General features: G+C 48.6%; 7 protein-coding genes across 7 annotated transcripts; 4 read left to right on the top strand and 3 right to left on the bottom strand.

Annotated features, from left to right (window-relative positions):
- Window positions 1–1,180: 1,180 nt before the first annotated feature.
- Window positions 1,181–2,044, top strand: INS49_007292 (uncharacterized protein; the record flags this gene model as incomplete). Its single annotated transcript, XM_043168057.1, has 1 exon — window positions 1,181–2,044. The coding sequence occupies one exon, from the start codon at window positions 1,181–1,183 to the stop codon at window positions 2,042–2,044; it is 864 nt and encodes a 287-aa protein (XP_043029201.1).
- Window positions 2,045–2,135: 91 nt separating this feature from the next.
- INS49_007293 (uncharacterized protein) lies at window positions 2,136–5,719 on the bottom strand (the record flags this gene model as incomplete). The annotated part of the gene is made up of 4 exons (XM_043168058.1): window positions 2,136–4,151; window positions 4,216–5,077; window positions 5,182–5,497; window positions 5,560–5,719. The coding sequence occupies 4 exons, from the start codon at window positions 5,717–5,719 to the stop codon at window positions 2,136–2,138; spliced, it is 3,354 nt and encodes a 1,117-aa protein (XP_043029202.1).
- Window positions 5,720–6,508: 789 nt separating this feature from the next.
- Window positions 6,509–8,346, top strand: INS49_007294 (uncharacterized protein; the record flags this gene model as incomplete). Its single annotated transcript, XM_043168059.1, has 2 exons — window positions 6,509–7,543; window positions 7,606–8,346. 2 exons carry the CDS (start codon window positions 6,509–6,511, stop codon window positions 8,344–8,346), a joined length of 1,776 nt encoding a protein of 591 aa, XP_043029203.1.
- Window positions 8,347–8,601: 255 nt separating this feature from the next.
- On the bottom strand, window positions 8,602–10,271 carry INS49_007295 (uncharacterized protein; the record flags this gene model as incomplete). The annotated part of the gene is made up of 2 exons (XM_043168060.1): window positions 8,602–9,312; window positions 9,369–10,271. The coding sequence occupies 2 exons, from the start codon at window positions 10,269–10,271 to the stop codon at window positions 8,602–8,604; spliced, it is 1,614 nt and encodes a 537-aa protein (XP_043029204.1).
- A 1,142-nt stretch (window positions 10,272–11,413) lies between these two features.
- INS49_007296 (uncharacterized protein) lies at window positions 11,414–12,817 on the top strand (the record flags this gene model as incomplete). The annotated part of the gene is made up of 1 exon (XM_043168061.1): window positions 11,414–12,817. One exon carries the CDS (start codon window positions 11,414–11,416, stop codon window positions 12,815–12,817), a length of 1,404 nt encoding a protein of 467 aa, XP_043029205.1.
- A 3,603-nt stretch (window positions 12,818–16,420) lies between these two features.
- INS49_007297 (uncharacterized protein) lies at window positions 16,421–17,746 on the top strand (the record flags this gene model as incomplete). The annotated part of the gene is made up of 3 exons (XM_043168062.1): window positions 16,421–16,519; window positions 16,575–17,083; window positions 17,224–17,746. The coding sequence occupies 3 exons, from the start codon at window positions 16,421–16,423 to the stop codon at window positions 17,744–17,746; spliced, it is 1,131 nt and encodes a 376-aa protein (XP_043029206.1).
- Window positions 17,747–18,621: 875 nt separating this feature from the next.
- Window positions 18,622–19,155, bottom strand: INS49_007298 (uncharacterized protein; the record flags this gene model as incomplete). The annotated part of the gene is made up of 1 exon (XM_043168063.1): window positions 18,622–19,155. The coding sequence occupies one exon, from the start codon at window positions 19,153–19,155 to the stop codon at window positions 18,622–18,624; it is 534 nt and encodes a 177-aa protein (XP_043029207.1).
- Window positions 19,156–19,423: the final 268 nt, after the last annotated feature.

Here is a 19,423-nt window from a genome sequence, read left to right on the forward strand (position 1 = left end):
TGGATCGAGATGGGACCTTGAGGGAGGGAAAGGTACCGAGGAACAGGTTGACGGTCTCTGTGTGTGTGGCAAGCACTGATGAAACCTGGGACATTCGCACAATTATCTTCCTCCATGTACGATTGGCAGATCACCGCGGGCGTAGACCGCTTCTGGGATAGAATGAAAAGACGGGGCAAAGTCGAGCCTGCTCTTACAACTCGCGGATAAGCCACTGTCTCTTTCCGCCCAGGCGGGTATATATCGGTGTGCATAATGTCATAAAGAATAAAGTAAATAGTCATAGAGTCCCGTCTAGTAAGAACTCCGTTTTTTGCAAGTGGACCCCTTGGGAGTGCTTCATTTGAGAAATATTTTGGTTCGTCGAATTGCATATCTGCCATTGTGGAGCTATATCGACCTCAGATGCGGTGTGAACCACGCAGTGGATCCCGTGTGAAGTCTAAAGTTCGGCTGACAGTACTTGGTCTGTGTCTGTAAACCCGATTGGTCTATGCTATTCTATTCATCTAGAATAGTCTGTGAACGGAAAATTTGACATGCCAGACCGAACTTAAAATTCGACAGCTAATTGACTAAGCAATCTGCTAAGCAATGGCAGACCAAGCTTAAAACTTAATAGCTAATTGGCCAAGCAATATAACTGCCAAATTAAACTCAAAGCTTAAATGCTAATTGACTTAAACTAGACCCTATCTCTAGCCCAAACAGTAGTGGGAGGCGGGGGGTGAGCGCGAAGCGCGAGGGGGAGGGCCTGCGAAGCAGGTGGGCCCCCCCCTTATGTTTTTTGCTACTATAGTCTTGCCTATCCAGACGAATAGCTCCCAGGGCCCCGGGAGGGGCTTCCACCTGGTTTCCTTGAACGGATTGGCCGAGTGTGCGACTTGCCGCGAGGGAATGGGTCTTTTGCCCAGGTCTCAGACTGAGTAATTAACAACTCCACCTAGGGAGCTATTGTCTTAGGGAAACCTTCTTGGTGTGATTGAACCAAGTTCGGCCGAGGAAGTCACCGAGTATCACCAAATCGTATGTCTGCTGCATCTGAGTTAGCTGCTGAATTCTTCCCAGCTAAGAGGCGATTTTTCGAGCTTTACAGGTTTTCTTTCTTTCAATTTCTTTTTCCTGTCTAGAATCAACGCATCAGGGCCCAGACCACTCTGGAGCAAGGCCAGCCAACAACATGGGCACAATTCTCTCCGTATTTTCATTACTTCGCGCTTCGATTGCGCATCAATTGGCGAAAACTGACAAGCGGCCCACCACCGCCGGAGCCGCTGTTTACAACCCATTGTTTCTAAGCCTGGTCTATGACAGACTTGTGCTGGGGCTGTACTGCACCTACGTATGGCGCTGTCCAGCCAACATCTTGCAAAATTTATACAACACTCTCGTTGGAGAATTTCAGAGCTCCGCGACAGATTCTGCTTCGTCGGGTGGTTCAGACACCCCGGCCGTTAGTAGGAGAATCCTCGATGTCGGGGTGGGCACAGGTTACTTCTTGGCCTCAACGCCATTGCCCGAAAGCACCTCGATCACCCTATTCGACCTGAACCCTGCGTGTCTCGAGGCGGCATCATTGAGATGTCAACAATCACATGCCGGGCTTCCAGGTCTCGAGGTCAGGACGGTGTGCGGTGATTTCCTTTCCCCGGCCGATGACCCCAATTCAATTCACCAGAAACTGCTCGGCTGCCAGCAACAACCAGACCGCTTCGACATTATCTTAACTTCCATGCTACTTCATTGTGTACCTGGTCCGCCTCAGCGCAAGGCCGCGGCACTAGCATCTCTCGCGAGGTTTATAGAGCCGCAGTCCGGAGTGCTAGCCGGGGCGACCATCTTGGGTGACGGCGTGCGGCACAATCTCCTGGGGCGTTTCATCATGTTCTGGCATAACGCCCTTGGCATGTTCGATAATCGAAGAGACGATGTTCTAGCTTTCGTCGGCGCTTTACGCACTGAATTCCACGACGTCAAATGGGAGATTGTTGGAACGATTCTTATCTTCCAGGCGCGCCTACCAAAGGGGGGTCAAACCAATTAGTGAGGCAATCGATCGAAATGCGGGTTTCCAGAGAGTGCCATTTGACCGTGAATAGTAGTCTGCCCCTTTCGAGTGAACAATGAAGTGCACTTCAAGAAAACACCTCCTCCACGTACCTGCCCTCCCACCGCGATCCACTGTTTGGTGCTAGCTTCTGCCTCCATTCTGCCAGGCCCATCACACCATCCATATTTCTCTCCTGTTCTGGCGGCTCAGCCGTCGCACCTGCGGCCCGAAGTAGAGGCCCGAGAAGCTGCCACAGCTCGTCTGCCAACTTCTTTCCAGCACAAACCCGTATGACAGCCCCTCGGGTCTTCCATAGATCCAGTATGAGATCAGTCTGACCTTCCACTGCATCTGTCACATACTTAGGCGACTTTCCTGTGCCTGCGCGGCTGTAAGCTCGCCGCACCGCAACCACCCCCATCCTCTCGGCCTCCTCTAACTCGTCGACGTACATCTCGTCTATACCGCGACCTCTGCAGCCGTAAAAGAGGTAGGCTGGGAATTGAGAGGTATCAGAACGTTCCACTGCATTATTTCCTTCCCTGCCGGCTCGCATGGCTAGTTCCTGGACCATGGCACGGAAAGGTGCTAGTCCGGAGCCCACTGCAATCATGATGAGTGGAGGAGTTTCCTGACTTGGTAGACTTGTCACTCGTAAAGCGGGATTGCTGTTGACCTTGACGTAGATGACATGCCCTTCCCCGATGTTGGCCAGATAATTCGATGCCATCCCGCCTGGCACTGTTGAGATTGTGAGTGTCCCATGGCCGTCTTTGGCGGCGGGTGCGGATGACATGGAGTATGTGCGAGGCCGCATGGGAGCTGCAATTTGCAGAATCGTGGGGAGTGTAAGAGTGAAAGCAGGGAGGAGCTCAAGTAGACCTGGTAAGCCGAGGCTCGGCGCGCCATCAGCCATCAGCTTGGGGAGCTGAGATTTGAACTCGTCGTCTCTGGTTGCGGCTGCGAGGATCCGTAGGTGTTTGGACGTCAATGTAGTCGGCAGTTCCACGTAGGCCCCGAGTAGCTCCGCAACGCTGAGTCTTGTACCATCTGGGACACCTAGAGCACGTCCTGAGCCTATGGTTACCTGAGTATCCCAGGCCATTCCAAGCCGGTCCAAGAGCGTATTCACAAACTGTGGGTCGTTGCGAGGCAGTACCAACAGATGATCACCGGGCGCATAGTCAATGTTTGCATCCGCCAGGAAGCGAAACTCAAGATGATGCTTGGTAGGAATAGCCGTATCAGTGGTTATGTGCGAGAGCCGTTTTTGCGCGGTTACAACCGCAGGGAAATATCCAGGTCTCGCTTGAACGCGGGCAGGGTGGCTCATTGAGATGGAGAGGCCGCTGCAAGGCGTGGTTTCCCCCTCGCCAGCACCAGCTTTCATGTTGTACTCCCGATATAGAGCAGGAAATAATAGCTCTTGGTACCAGTCTGCAAAATTTGAGAACACATCGCCTATGGCCGCATCAGAAGCTCCCATCGACACCAAGGGCTTGGCACCAGAGGTTTTCATCAGCTGGTGCAGGAGGATAGGGACTTTCTGGTAGGTATCCTTCCAATCTGAGTGGCCGCAACCAAAAATTGCATATCTCAGGTCTGCCAGAGGTGCAGATTGCGCTGCCATCTTTTCCAACCAGGCTACCATCTCGGCGGAGTTCGAGGCTGGTGATCCATTGTATGACGCCGCAATCATGATTACGGGGGTTTCCGCAGACAATTGGCCAATTCCCGAGTCCACTGTATCCACCACATGGGGCGCGAAGCCTTTAGCGACACATGTAGAGGCCAGTACAGAGGCTAACGCTTCACAGGTGCCTGTATTTGAGCCATGAAGGATCATGATGGGCTGACCCTTGGGGGCTCCGTACATGGTTTGCGGAGGCTTGAAGGATTGCATTTGAGTGTCTCGTGTCGATGTAGAAGTTCCTCGATCGGTCTCAGCCGTGGCACTGAGATGAGTTGCCTTAAGCCCGTGGCGGAGCTTCACTTGCATGTAAAACCCATCCGGCTTCACAGAAAGGTCTGATCGAAGCTTGAGTTCATATGAAGGATCGTCCTTTCTCAAATCGAACTTTTGCAGCAGCTTGGCTAGGATCTGTAGCCGAGGAATGTTAATGACAATGATGCTGGTGCAATCCCCTCGGTTGCCGTAGACTCACAATTAAGGACTCTTGCCACACAAACGTGCGCCCAATACAGCCACGAAGTCCGTTGCCAAAAGGTTTGAAGGCGAATTCATTTAGCTTGGCAAACTCAGCCCGAAGCATACGCTCAGGTTTGAATTCATGAGAATCAGGCCCATAATGGCCGGTGTCTCGCTGAATAACCTCGAGCGCCGGAGCTAATACGTCGCTTTTGCGGTACTGGTACTTGCCTCCCAAGATTCCGTCACTGTAGGGCGTGACAAAGAAAGTCGGAGCGGTAGGGACGAGGCGAAGCGACTCACGCATCACTGCTTCTAGATACGGCAGCTTCTGAATGTGATCTATGTCAAGAGCCTCAGAGCCGACCACATCATCGATCTCTTGTTGTGCCTTTGCCAGCTTGTCGGGGTAGTGACAGAGATAATAGCAGATCGTCGTCAACATGGCCGAGGTGGTCTCATGGCCCGCTGACAGAAAGGTCAGCATGTTGTGAATGATCTGCTCATCGCTCAGCTGGGCCCCGGTTTTGGGGTCACGCCCAAATACAAGTGCTGCCAAGACGTCTTTGCGGGATTCAGCTTCGCCTTGCCGTCTGCGCTCGTCGATCATGTCCTGACAGACTTGAAACAAGTATTTGGTTGACTTTTTGAATTTTTGGTCCGCTCGAAACCGGAAATATCGAGCGAATTCCGGCAAAGTTGATCGCTTAGCTGCCTCTGCCAGGACAGCATCCACGTTCTGAACAAATGGGTGAAGACTATCATTGCGATAGAAGCTGTTGAATCGGAAGTCCAGACACGTTAGAGCTACAGTGTCCAAAGTCAACCTAGTGAAGTCTGACCCCGGATCTAGTCGCGAGCCTTCTGGAGACCGCGCCCTGGGTAACCACGAAAGTCAGCAGGGCCCGTCCATCGAGCACGAATGTATTGAACTTGCCATTTGAGACATAATTGATCTGCAACGTCTCTCATATCATCGAACATATCTCGGATCCTGAACGTCCCGAATAGAGGAAGCAGAAGCCGATGAGCCACGCCCCAGGCCTCGTTGCCGTGAAACGCCGTGAAAAGACCATCTCCAGTAACAGGACGCAGTCTCTCGAGGCCCATTGCGACAAATTTGTAAAACTTGGTCTCGTCACAAAGCTCACGACAGAGCTCCGGGGTTCCAACGACGATGAATCGATCTCCCAAGACCGATAGAGAAAATAGGGGCCGGTATTGCCATGCTAAAGATATGACGGAACCCACGAGCGCGTTGATATCCAATTGAAGAGCATTTCCTAGGATGGGAAGTGCTTTCACCAGATTTTCGTCAGTGCCCATATTTATTAAAAGCGCAAATGGTGCCAAGTCTCACGTTTAGGGCCGGGAATAGCTTCCAGCTTGACGTTTCCATTCTCTCCCCTGCCATGGCTGTTCTTCAGCGCGTAGAGATAGAAGAGCGATCCTGTGATAGCCAGCGAGACTACAATCCAAGCTAATGGGAAGTTCAGTTGATTCGATGACAATGCCTCCATATCGTTCCACGTATTCAAGGACTATTCGTAACTTGGAAAAAAAAAAGACTGGCACGGAGACACAAATCCAATCTGCTATTGCCACACACAAGCAAAGACAGCATTCTGATGATAGCTAGAAAGTATCACAAGTCTCTTCAAGTCTACTCTACACGCCCTTGTCACCGCCTTTGAGACAGTCTTGTCTCCTCACCACGGGTTCCCGCGGCCCTAGCCGGCGCGATTTACTTGCAGAACTCTAAAAGCTCTGTCCAGACGTTACATCCGAAGGCAGTGCTGCTGAAGTTACATCGTTGGGCCCCACTGAGGTGGCGCGCGCTCGCCAGACCGCCAGCGCCAGCAAACAAGACATCAAATTGATGTGCTAACTCCCATTCGCAGGTTTTGACCCACTATATCACGTTTCAACTTCGTTATCCGGGATGAAGATTTTAGCAAAGGCAAAACTCAATTCACAATACACCGCATGATTACTATACCCAATTCGGCACATGATACGACCATTCAGCACCACATTATGGTGCCTTCGTGTGCAGGCTAGTGCTGCATCGTTGTAAGCGCATCTGGCGAGTTCCATATTCATGACTCGTAATATTGTCTCACTAAATGCATATGCTAGAAACGCGATATATCCTTTCAATGGTAAGGCCTTCGATTCGCTTCCTGATCGTCTCGACTGCTTGTTGTAGATAGGCCAACATTTCGTGAAAATCGGCCAGTTAATGGCTCATACATTTCCAAGACCATCTTCAAATTCTAAGTCATCATCGAATAACATTGCAATCTGTCATGTGGCTCCCGCTACTGACGACTCCAGAGACGGCGGCAATAGTAATTGTCTTGTCCGTGTCCGCGGCAGTTCTTTACAAACTTGCTTTGCCCAAGCCACTTCCCGGGATACCTTACAACAAAAATGCGGCTCGGAGCATACTGGGCGATTTGCCTGAGGTGGCCAAGTTCCAAAAGGAGACACGTCTCTTCTGGATTTGGCTCACACAGCTGGCGGAGCGGCTGCAGGCCCCAATTGCTCAGGTCTTCCTCCGGCCCCTGGGCAAGCCCTATGTCATCGTCACCGACTATCGGGAGGCGCACGATATCCTAGTGCACCGGCACAAGGAATTCGACCGCGCCGATTTCTTCAGAGATACTATGGGACCACTCACTCCTGATGCCCATATTCTGTTCAAGACAGACGACAACTTTAAGCTACACCGCAAGGTGATTGGGGATCTGATGAGCCCTGCATTCCTGCAGAACGTTGCCGCACCCTCACTTTATACGAATCTCTGCAAGCACATCGCCTTGTGGAATGCCAAATCCCGCCTGGCACAAGGTCATCCCTTTGAGGCGATCGACGATATCTACTACAGCGCTTTCGACGCTGTCACCTCTTTCACTTTTAGTGATAACTTTACCCACAATGCCACCAAGTCACGTGTCAGCCTCTATCAATCCATGTCTACCGACAAAATCCAACTGCCCACTGGCACAGATGAAGCAGTCATCTTCCCCAAATCTCCCATTGTGGATGAATTCGTAGAGGCATTCCGTGAGCTCGCGCTTGTGTACGAAGAGGTCCTAGCTTCCATGTGGCCCAGGCTGCAGTGGGTTTTTATCTTGCGACGGCCTAGAGTCCGTCACGCCGTTGAAGTGAAGGAATCTGTATTTCACCGGGAAATCGAGGAGGGAATACAGCGGCTGGATGGTGGAAAGAACGAATCACGGGTCAAGTCAGCCATGGACCACATGCTGTTTCGGGAAGCTACTATTGCTTCTAAAGAGGAGCGCAAGCCAGACTTCCACCGCCGGACGATATACGACGAGGTGAGTTGTCCACATGCCACATCCGCAAGATGTCCATTTTAAATACTGATTTGGCCTCGTAGCTTATCACCTTTATCTCAGCTGGGCATGACACAAGCTCAACAACGCTATGCTGGGGCATCAAGCACCTAGCAGACAACCCATACGCGCAAGAAAAGATTAGGCGTCAGTTGTTCACGTCTCTTCACGAAGCCCGAGCCGAGAAACGCTGGCCAAATGAGCGTGAGATCCTTCGCACCCCTATGCCATATCTAGACGCCCTGGTGGAGGAAATGCTTCGGCTGGCACAGCCGGTTCCTGGACTCGTCCGCCAAGCCACCGTGGACACCCAGATCCTCGGCCGCCATATACCCAAGGGTACCGAGGTCTTCATGCCTGTCAACGGTCCCGGCTTCTTCAGCCCGGCCTTCCCGATCGACGATTCACTGCGAACAGCGCAGTGCCTCGAGGCTAAATCGAGGGTCCGCGCCTGGCCGGAAGACGGCCACATGGCCGACTTCAGGCCGGAGCGGTGGCTGGTACCAGCGCCTGCGGACGGCTCGGTGCAGCCGGAAGCCACCTTTGATGGTTTCGTGTTCGACCAGACTGCAGGCCCCATGATGGCTTTCAGCCTGGGTCCAAGGGGCTGTTTTGGCCGGCGGTTGGCATACGTCACGCTCAAGATCCTGACGACGCTCATCATGTGGAACTTTGAGCTTCTTCCCTGTGGTGAAAAGCTATCGTCTTACAAGGCGCACGATATGCTCACTAATCGGCCCGACTTCTGCTACGTGCGTCTTAAGTCGGTGGATGATACCGCCTAGGCTACACTATGTTCGTGTAACTACTGTGTTTGTTCCTTGGAACACTGCACCGAGGTCTTCGGTTGAGATAGACTAAATGAGACTTGTCCATCACCCAAGTTCATTCTGCAGAGATGATAAATACTAGTGATGCGCTTATTGTTCAATTGTAAATACTATACAACCTTGCGACTGTGTATCGTTTCACCGTTAAGAGACTTTCATATCACATTGTACTTCTAGAGGTATTTTGAGAAATCCCGTATGATTGGTTGCCTAGTACACCACCCTCCTGGTGCGTACATATGGGGCCTTTGGTCTCCTAGTAAGCCCATCTCGGGCATCATAGCTGGCCAGTGCCTCTGGCACCGGCAAGAACTCAAAGTGCCATATCAACAGAGTCAGCGAGTTACGGAACTCGAACAAGCCCATGCGCCGACCGAAACAGGCACGCTGACCTATGCCAAAGGCCAAGAAGGGGCCTGCATTAGGATCATACGCCACGGTCGCCTCGCCGGTCTTCGGGTCGCGGCTCTCGACCAGCCAGCGCTCGGGCCGGAACCTGGGTTTGTCCTCGTCGTCCCACTCTCCCGTCCGCGAGCCCTGCGGGGTCTGGTAGCGCAGCTTTGGGTCGATTTCCAGTGTCGGGGTCATGAGGCTGGGGCCGAGCGTGTGGGCGAAGACGGTCGTGCCCTTGGGGATGTGCACGCCGAGGATCTCGGTGTCGACCTCGGCATCGCGCGCCAGGAAGGGGATTGGCGTGCCGAGTCGCAGACACTCGTTCATCACGGCGTCTAGGTACGGGATCTGCGTGTGGGTGATCTCGCTGACCGACGGCTCACGCTTTTCGGCGAAGGCCTGCTTGTGGCTCGCATGTAGCACAGAGCGGAGTTTCTTCTGCACGTCCTGATGGTTCGTGAGGTACTTCAGGGCCCAAATGAGCGTGCTCGAGCTGCTTTCTTGGCCAGCCATCGTGAATCCAAAGACCTATTTGAGTTTCAGTATCGCCTTCTTTTGTGCACGGATAATGTAAATCGTCTTACTTCTTCAAGAGTCATGGGGTTGATGTAGCTTGGTTCTCTGCCCTCCCTTTTCGCAAAACTCCTCACTCGATTGACGATCAGGTCGACTGCATTTCGAAGCCAGGTGTCGTCTTCACCGTTCTCACGGAGCCGATCCAAGGCTTTTCCGATCTGGCTGGCGACTAAACCATCACGCCTGGCCCATGCATTGCGAATTTTTGATGTCTTGCTCAACCACCACCACGTGAACGCAGGGAACACACTCGACTGCAGAGTCTCCGCCATATGCACCATTGTCAAGATGGCTGTCATGTCCTCGTGAATCGGTGCCGGCGGGAAGTCCATTGGGGCGTCGTCGCCAAGCTTTTGTGCTTTTTTGCGTAAACTCAGGATATCTTTGTCGGAGAAAGCCTCAAGCGCATCAATTTGCGAGACCACGGCTCTCTCAGGGTAGCTGTCGCCATATGTGAAGGCTAACACGGCGTCCAGGGCCAGATAGTCAACATCCAGGTCAATTCGGAAAGGACGGCCCTCAGCGATGCGAGTTTTCGCCTCCCAAAGATCGATGATGTTGTGGACGGCCGTGTAAATGTGCGGAGCCGCAACATTGTGAAGGAAAGCGGGAACCATGAGGTCTGCAAGCAGGCTGCGCTGGGTCTGCCACTCCTTGCCAGACTTCTTCAGGATGTGGTGATGCTCGCCGGCACCGCCGAGTATGTCACGGAATAGGCTGGAGCGGTCGAAGACGTTCTTGCGGCTGAGCATCATGGCTTGTACCTCGCCAAAGTCGGAAAGCAACACGAATGGTTTCCCGAACGGCCGTGGGAAGACCTGCAGAAGTGGCGTCCGGTGCTTCTCGGTCTGCCTGCGGAACCAGTCCATCGGCTCGCTGGTTGTCGCGACGTGTCGCGCAAAGTCAAGCATGTCGCCAAAAATCGATTTGTCCGCGCCATCATTACACGGGATGCCTGGTATGGGTTTGGGCAACAGTGCCAGGCGAATGTAATAAAGTACAAGTCCAGCTACAGCAGCAACGACGAGCCATAATGGTAGCCCTCCTATCAGTGGGACAAGTTGAAGTGAGGCCATGACTGTGACGATTTTGGGCTTGGTCCTTGTTCAGTGATACTGTTTGCAGCAACAGTCTTCATTCAGATCACCAACCTTGTTGAACTACAAGATTTATACGACTATGGACAGTAGTGGCAGATTTGCGATTAGAGAAAGCTGCGTTATAGCGATATGGAATGATAACTCTACACTCTATTTATACATGAAAGGAATGGAAAAGCGATGAATTAAATACTTCTTAATTTTTGATATATTATTTTTTATAAAGACTTTTAAATATTAAATATTCTTTAAATAATGTTTTTCTTTATTAAATAAACTAAATAAATAATTTTTAATTAAAAGGTTTACAAAGTAAAATTAAGTATAATTTTTTTTTAAAGTATGAATTAATATTATAAATAATGAGGGATTTATATAATTGAATATTTCGGTATGAATAAATACGGCACCTTCATAGTGAAAGCTAGTAAATGATGCCGAGATGGTGCTGTGAACACCGGTCTTGTTTCACATTGCATTGCACATTATGCGCATGTTACATATCACTGCGACTTGGGTGGTGGGTCATGCATTTAACAAGGATCGTATTGAGAAATTGTGTCTTGATAGTGTCCGGCTTGCCGGTCTTTCACAAATCAGTATCCATGCAGGACGCTCTGCTATACATCTGAGAAGAGAATTAGGTTTCTCTGTGGCATGGATCGGAAGATAGACTGACTCGTACGGATAGATGGAGGTTTTCTACGAGTCAAGCCACGAAGTCAAAATAAAGTTTATTCACCGCCGCGGGCAGCACGGCATCCACCACGAACAAAGGGATGAGCATAATGTATACAGACACAAAAGTACCTAGGTAGCATTGGCAGATACCGTCGGATAAAGTCGCGTTCTGTACTGACTAGGTCTAAATAATGCTCAATGGGAAGGCTGTTTCGGCGTTCAAGGCGAGCAATCATCCAGATTGCCTTGTCCCGTGGTAAACGGATAGCACGATGGGTAGCACTGAGCCAAAGCCTCTGATATTGGCCATTGCCGGAGCCGCGGTAGGGCACTTTGTTCCTGCCCTTCAGATCTGTCAGCACCTCGTGTCTAAGGGATACGATGTCAGCATACTTCAAGCATCATACTTCAAGGACTCGATCGAGTCTATTGGGGCGACGTTCATCCCACTCGATGAGGAGTGTGACTTCTGCCAGTACGACATCGCGCTGAAGGGCAGCCCTAATGGGCGTTTCCCCGAGCGCTTGACCCTCTCGCCGGGGCTCGAGACTCTTGCCTTCGACCTGGAGCACGTCTTCATGCCTTACATCCCGTCACAAGCCCGCTCAATCTCACGTGCCCTCGAGCAGACTCAGCTCCGTGATCCGGCGCGCAAGGTCGTGATCCTGGCCGAGAATTCGATGCTGGGCATCGTCCCACTCAGGCTTGTCTCTGATGAGAAGCGCTGCAAGGTGCCCCCAGTCCTTGGGTTGAACGTTGTCCCCCTGACATGGGAGAGCATCGACGTTGGCCCATTCGGGACGGGACTGCCACCGGACTCTACGCCGTCCGGCCGCGCCCGGAACATAGTCCTCCACGGCCTCGTCCGCAACTTTGCGCTCAAGGGGGCCCTCAAAGCCCTGCGAAAATATCTCATCGAAGCCGGCGCCGAGCCTGAACACATCCCCGGGCCAGGCGAGCTGGGTTTCAACATCACCTATGACCCGCGCGTGTACGACAAGGTCTTCCAGATGTGCCTCCCCGAGGTCGAGTTCCCGCGGTCCGACCTGCCGGAGCACATTCAGTTCGTAGGCGGGCTACCACGCAAGCCCATTCCGGCAAACTACGAGTACCCGCCGTGGTGGAGCGACATCGTGACCAACTCGGAGTTGCCCACGGACCAGCGTAAGAAGCTTGTCGTGGTGGCGCAGGGTACATTCGCGAACGACTACAGCGACCTGATCCTGCCCACAATCCAGGGCCTCGGGGCGCGCCCTGAATTCCTCACCGTCGCCATACTCGGCAAGAAGGGAGCGCGGCTCGAGGCGGATCTGCCCCCCAATGCGCGCGTCGCCGACTACTTGCCGTACGACGCCGTGCTGCCGTATGCAGACGTCTTCGTGCAGGCTGGCAGCTATGGCGGCTTTCAGCACGGATTGGTCAACGCTGTGCCAGCGGTTCTAGGGGGTGACACGGAAGATAAACCCGAGATTGCGGCGAGGGCTGAGTGGGCTGGAGTAGGGTTCAACTTGAAGACGGGCCATCCTACTCCCGAACAAGTTGCGCAGGGTGTTGACGAGGTCTTGAAGAACCCCGGCTACAAGATTAGAAGTGTGGAGTTGAGCAAGCTCATGAAAGCAACTGATCCTCTGGCCACGATTGAAAAGGAGCTGTTTCTCATGGCAGCGTCCTCATAATACCAGATGTGAGGATTCTGCTCCTAAAAGGGGAAGGGGGAAGACTGGGCTGCTTAACGTCCCCGGCCCCGTTTTCGATCACCCCCTGATCCCGATCACCTTGGCACCCACACACTCCCTTATTATCACCCTTAATTGCCCGCCATCACGATGCATAATCCCTCTTTCGTTAATATTTCTAATTCTCCAAAGGCATTGCTTTCTTTCAATACCCTCCCTACCTTTATTTAAGCCCTATAAATAGCCTTAATATTAGCAAAAGCTACATTTAGGTTAATTTAAACCCTTTTCTTTATAATCCTTTAATTAGCTTTAATTTAAGCTTTAAGCTATTAATTTTTTTATAAAGTTATTATTAATTAAATTTCTTTCTTATTATATACTTTAAGAAGCTTTTTAAAGAATACTTATAATATAAGGCTTAAGTATTTATTATAATATTAATAGGTAATTAATTAATATACCTCTTATAATTGCTTAAAAGTCTTAAAAATAGGCTTTAGCTATTAAAAAAGAACCTTTAATATAAAAAATTACTTAATAAAGCTCCTTATATTATTAAATTTTAATAATTTATGCTAAATTTAGCAGTTCTTAAGAATATAATAACTTTTAAGTGCTTTATACTTAAATACCGGCTAAAGACTTATTACCCTTTACCCTAATTAAATATTTAATTCTATAAATACCTTCTTTTATACCTTATAATAGCAATAAAGAAATCTTTTCTTTACTATAACCATTAATAAATTATATTGCCTAAGTTAATAAAGATGCTTCCTAAAGGCATTTTTTAAAAGTAAAAAAACTATTATATTAAGGGGCTAAAGCATATGCAATATATATATAAATAAAAAGACTATATATATATAATTTAAATAGCACTTCTATATAAAGTTAATAATTATATGCATATAATGCCTATTAATTACAAGCAAACGCCATTTAAAAGGATTACTAGGGATAATACTAAGAATGAAAACTTTTCTTAGTTATTTAATGGCTATTCTTTCCTTCATTTACCTTTTTTTAATAACTATAAATTGCTAGCTAAAGTAATCCTTAAGGGCAATTAAAAACTACTATTATTGCATACTCCTTTCCTTAAAAATAATAAAAAGTTTAAAGACTTTACTTAAGGCATTAATATACTTTATAAAGGAAATCTATATTTAAGAATTAAAGTTCTTTTAAAAAAGAGAATTATCTTTTAAATAGCTAAAAATAAAGGTATTCTTTAAGTAACCCTTTATTAACCCTCCCTTATCAACATTTTATTAATAAGCTAATTAAATAAACTTAATAATAAGTAGTTAAAGGAGGTTAAATTAAGAGGCAATATTCTTTTTAATTATTAATTAAAAATAAATAGCCTTTATATATTAATTCTTTTAGCTTTAAAGAATAAAATAATAAGAAAAGAAGGCCCTTAGTTAATTTCTTTTAAGAGAAGGATAATTTTTATTTAAGAAGGCTAATTAAGCTTTTAAAGCCCTTATTTTAAATTATATTAATACTAGCCCTAAGCTATTTTGATTAATTATAAATAAAGCTAATAAAGCCTTTTAATAATTAAAAAAAAGCCTTTAAGGGTTGGCAATAATATAATAGCTTTAAATGCCATTAAGGTAATTATATAATATAATAAAGAGGATATGCTAAATCTTAATAGCTTATTAAATTAATATCCCATCCTTAATAGCAATAAGGGCGTTAATAATATTATCTTTAAAATACAGCTTTATAATAAGGAGGTTAATATTTAAAAGAAGTTTAATAACTAAAAAAAAATTCCTTATAAAGATATTAAGGAATGTTTATATAATGGGTATAAACGCGTTTATACGCGTACGCGGATGTAGGGCGATCGGGATCAGGGGGTGATTGGAAACAGGGCCGGGGACGTTACCAAAATGCCTGTAAATAAATTTATGACGTTTCGGTGCAGGAGTACGGTATGGCTTATGTGAAACTTGCAGGTTGAACTGAGGGAAACTTCAAAACGCACTACAGCATCGTTGAGAGGCCACAGTCGAATGGGGTTCGAGCTGTGATCTGACATCAGTAGATATATATACATGTTTAGACTAAACGACTGCAAATGTGTTTTAGGCTCTAAAGATAGTCTGGCTTCACAAACCTCATCTGAAAGTCTCAAAAGTGGTGCTCTTGAGCTTGATGACCTTCAACTCAAAGCGCGCCAAATAGGAAGGAATACAGACCATATTACACGATTCTGGTGGACATGACTAAAACATGAGGCCAAATCTAAATGTCTCTATAATCTCCACGTACTGCTGCAGGGCTCATGGGACTTAAGTGGGGCCCATGCCCCGTTCCGACACTCTATAAAGGCAACGCTTTCTGCAGGCCGAAACTCTGTATTCTCTGCCAATAACCTCGTAGGGTCCACGGTGAGCATCAGCCATTGAGGGCTAATTTGATAGGTCTGTCTACTAAAAAAAAGGAATCCTTCATAGTCTATCATTCGTTATCTCGACAAGTTACTATCACAAGTTCACCTCCCCAGCAATGCGCCCGAAGCGGCTTTCACCACCATAGCGGCAATTCCGCTGTTGTGGTTGGTCTGGAGGTTATGGAGGTTTCACCTCGGCTCGGCTGTATATTCTCAGTGTCCAAGTTCACTGCCATACACGCTACAGTGTAAGCTTATATTTTTGTGCAGGGAAAAGGCTGGCACAGGATATCTGACATGGATGGAACAGATTTGGGACATTTAAGGGGCATGATGACAAATCCGCAGCGAGTGATTGCAGATGGAATGTACCTACCTGGGGGAAGGGGGGTTTCGGACTGGGTCACGCAATATAATTATGTTATAACATTTAATTAAAATTTTGAAATTATAGTAGAATGCTAATAAAAGACTATTAAAAGACTATTAAAAGACTATTAAAAGACTATTAAAAGACTATTAAAAGACTATTAAAAGACTATTAAAAGACTATTAAAAGACTATTAAAAGACTATTAAAAGACTATTAAAAGACTATTAAAAGACTATTAAAAATAAAATATATTAAGGTTTTAAATTATATTAACATTAATTTAATATTAATATTAACTTTATATTAGCTAACGTTAGCCTTTTTTAATATTTAACCCATTAATTTAAACTTTATTAACTTTAATTTAATTATTATTTTTAAATATTTCTATAGATTTATAAATCCTTTTATAGTAAATAATTAAGTTAATAAAGAGAAAATAAGTAATTAAGTTAAGGATAATAAAAAAAAGAGGTTTTTTTTACCCCTTGTATTAAGAGTTAACATTATATCATAGCATATTGTAATATATTAGAAATAACTATATATTAACAACATATAAGTTATGCAAGATACATATAAAAAAGCATATTAAAATCTTGATGGCATATCACTACTATGTCACTATTCCATTAACATACTGATGCGATATTGACAAAAAAAAAACCTCCCCCTCGTAGGTATGTCCAAAGGTGTCCTTTCCCATATCGACCTGGGACAAGACGCACTCCAGACGTCACAAAAACAAAATAATGCTGACTGGAGGCCCCTGAAGCAAAAAACTTGGATCCCGCGACATCTTCAGTGTGACTGTGATGGGGGAAGAACTGTACATCGCAGCATCAGCAGACGATGTGAATTCCATCTACAAGGACACCAAAAACCTGGACTTCGACGCCGTCATTGCGGACCTTGTTGCGCGAGTTCGGCATCTCAAAAGACACGCTCGACAAGCTGTTTGATGCCCAGTTGTCTGGCGGTGGGAGTTGGGTGGATCGCCAACACGACGTGTATGGTGAGCAGATGCATCCTGGGGGCCGCGGTCATGCTTTGGACGAGGCCATCGTGGAGCAAATTGACCGAGCGGTGCAGTGGGACCACATTGTCGCGCCGATAGCCTTGGATTCTCCCGGTGAAGCGTCGAAGAAAGTGAGCCTGTGGAAGTGGTGCGCTCATGTGCTCGTCGAAACCTCGATGCAGGCATTTTTCGGCCCCTCGTTTCTTCGGCTCTCCTCTAAATTTGTTGCCGATCATTTGAGTTTCGACGAGGATTACTGGCGTCTCAAGGCCAAGTCCCCAAAAGCAGCTGCTACAACGAAAGAGAACTGCGTATCTGCCCTGCGCCGATGGTTAGAGCGTCCAGAGGTGGAAAGAAGAGATGCTTGCTGGATGGTTGCCAAAGTTGAGCGGGACTTTATGAATATGGGCATCTGTGATAATGCACAGTTAGCTGCTCTGCTATTCATCAATATTGAAGTGTACGTTATCGGCGGGATGTGCAAATGATTCCCCCCCCCCCCCCCCCCCACCTCTTTCTTTTTTTGAAATGTTATTGCGCGTAAGGGTCAATATCTCTGAATAACCATCATTATAAGATCAACGGTAATGCTTACAAGAGCTGCTTCTGGCTATTGGCTCAAATTCTTCACGACCAGAGCCTCCTCAAGAGAATCAGAACCGACATCGACCAGGCATTCTTGAACCAAGGTGACGCCTACAGGAGCCCAAACATTGCACATCTACTTGAGGACTTCCCACTGCTCAATTCGACTTACGACGAGATCCTGCGGTACACAAACAACGCGATGGGCGTGCGCTTGGTGGTAAACCAGACCGGCATTGGGAGGAAGACGCTTCGCCCGGGGCGCAAGCTTCTCATGCCCTACCGCCAGATGCATCTAAGCCGCGACGTCTGGGGGCCAGGGGCGGCAGACTTCGATGCTGGCCGGTTTATGCGAGACAAGAGCCTGTCACGGGGCCCGAGCTTTCGGCCGTTTGGCGGTGGCAGCGGATACTGCCCAGGCCGGTTTCTGGCACGTCGAGAGGTCTTCATGTTTTGTTGCCACTGTTCTCGGGCGTTTCGAGCCGGGTCTGCTTCCTTGCAGCAATGGCAGCAAGCCGGAATTTCCGGACTTGGATGAGACGACTCCGACCGGAGGTATTTTATCACCCGTCGGGCAGGATGTTATTGTTCAGGTTCAACCTCGCACGATTTGAATTGCTCAATACGAGGCACCCGTTTCCCGCCCTGCTATTGTGGTGTTTTGTTACGTACTTACAATGTGAGTGCTGATGTTTAGAATTAACTTTGGTCCGTTAATTAAGCAAGTCAAGTGGTGATAAGACATAGGCTTTAGCCGATTTCATCCCTGTATGCTCAGCCTAACTCCAATACTCTCTATGTAGTAAATTCCACTGTTGCAAGTGTAAAAAGTATTTATACCTAGGGTCTTTCATTATCTATAGAGTGCTTGAGTAAAAGGCTGTTTAAAAAAGTAAGTGTCAGCTGCGAGATACTGGTTGCTGGGACTGCTGTGGGCCGTAGACAGGTGGTGTATAGTTACCCGCTGTTTTGTAGCAGGTGCTTTGGAACTACTTAGGGCTGGCTGAGGTGGGGCGAGGAGCGGTGTTAATGGAGTGTGGTCTGCAATTGCAATGGTGGTGATGATGGCGGACGAGGTGGAGCGCCCAAGACGCAGTGCAGGTCGTTCCAGGCAGCACAATTACCTAATTGTCGAGCTTGGGCCACGGGAATTGGGAGGCTGGGTTGTGGTCTGCGGTCGTTGAGATAGTCTTGGAGAACATGGGGCAGTGAAGAGCAGGTGCTGTGGGTTAGTGGGGGTGGCCCCCAGCAGCCCTTACTAGTATCGATAAAGCTCAAGCACCTTGCCATGAAGCCCAAGTGGCGTCTGATAAACTCGGCAAAGTCACTCAAGTATCTCTCTATAGAAGAGCAATTGACAGGTATCTTGAAGGTCTAGAATAACCACTTTCTAACACCCTACATTCTTGTCTATCACGACTCCTCATAAGGACCCATGAAGGAGTCCATGTAGTCCGCCTTGCCTAGGTCGACGCCCTCCTTGCGCAGTATGCTATACGCGGTCGTCGTGTGGAAGAAGATGGTGGGCAGGCTGAACCCGGCAGCATAGTCCCGCGCCCTGAGCTTGCCGTCGGGCACGCCACGGCCCTTGCCGTAGGTGACGGTCTCGTCCCTGCGGCTGGCGATCTTGTCAGCGTCGGCGGAGGCGAGCCTGGAGGCGGCGGCGTCGACGCGGGCGCGGGCGTCGGCGACGGTCTTGACGGCCTCCCAGGAGCCGAGGGCCTGCGGGTCCACGCCCTCGAGGCGGGCGACCATCTTGATGGCGCAGTCGGCGGCGAAGTGGAACTGGAAGGCCAGGGGGAGCATGGACGGGTGCAGGCGGGCGGCGAGGAGGGCCTCGGGGGTCGGCGAGGTGGACCTTTCGACCAGGTCGAGCAGGTGGGAGAGGACCTTGACGGCGGCGGTGGCGTGAGGGAGGGTGCCGTCTGCGAGCGTGTAGGAGGACATGGTGGTGGTGGTGGTGGTGGTTCAAAAATTGAGTGGAGGGTTGTGAGCTGCTGCTAGTGCCAGGGGTGAGCCTGCTGGCGACGGAAGATGGACCTTGTGGGGGGGCTTTTATTTTACTGTGAAAGAGCCTGACAGTAGTACACAGCAATTATTAATCAATCAATTAAAGAACGCGAAAGTAAGAAGCAAGCGGCAGATTGAGAGCCCGAGACAAATAAGACAGTCGTCTGCGGTGAGAATGATTACCAATAATACCACGTTTCACAAC

The sequence above is a fragment of the Diaporthe citri genome (genome assembly GCF_014595645.1).
Source record: "Diaporthe citri strain NFHF-8-4 chromosome Unknown scaffold_2, whole genome shotgun sequence".
Lineage (NCBI taxonomy): Eukaryota > Fungi > Ascomycota > Sordariomycetes > Diaporthales > Diaporthaceae > Diaporthe > Diaporthe citri.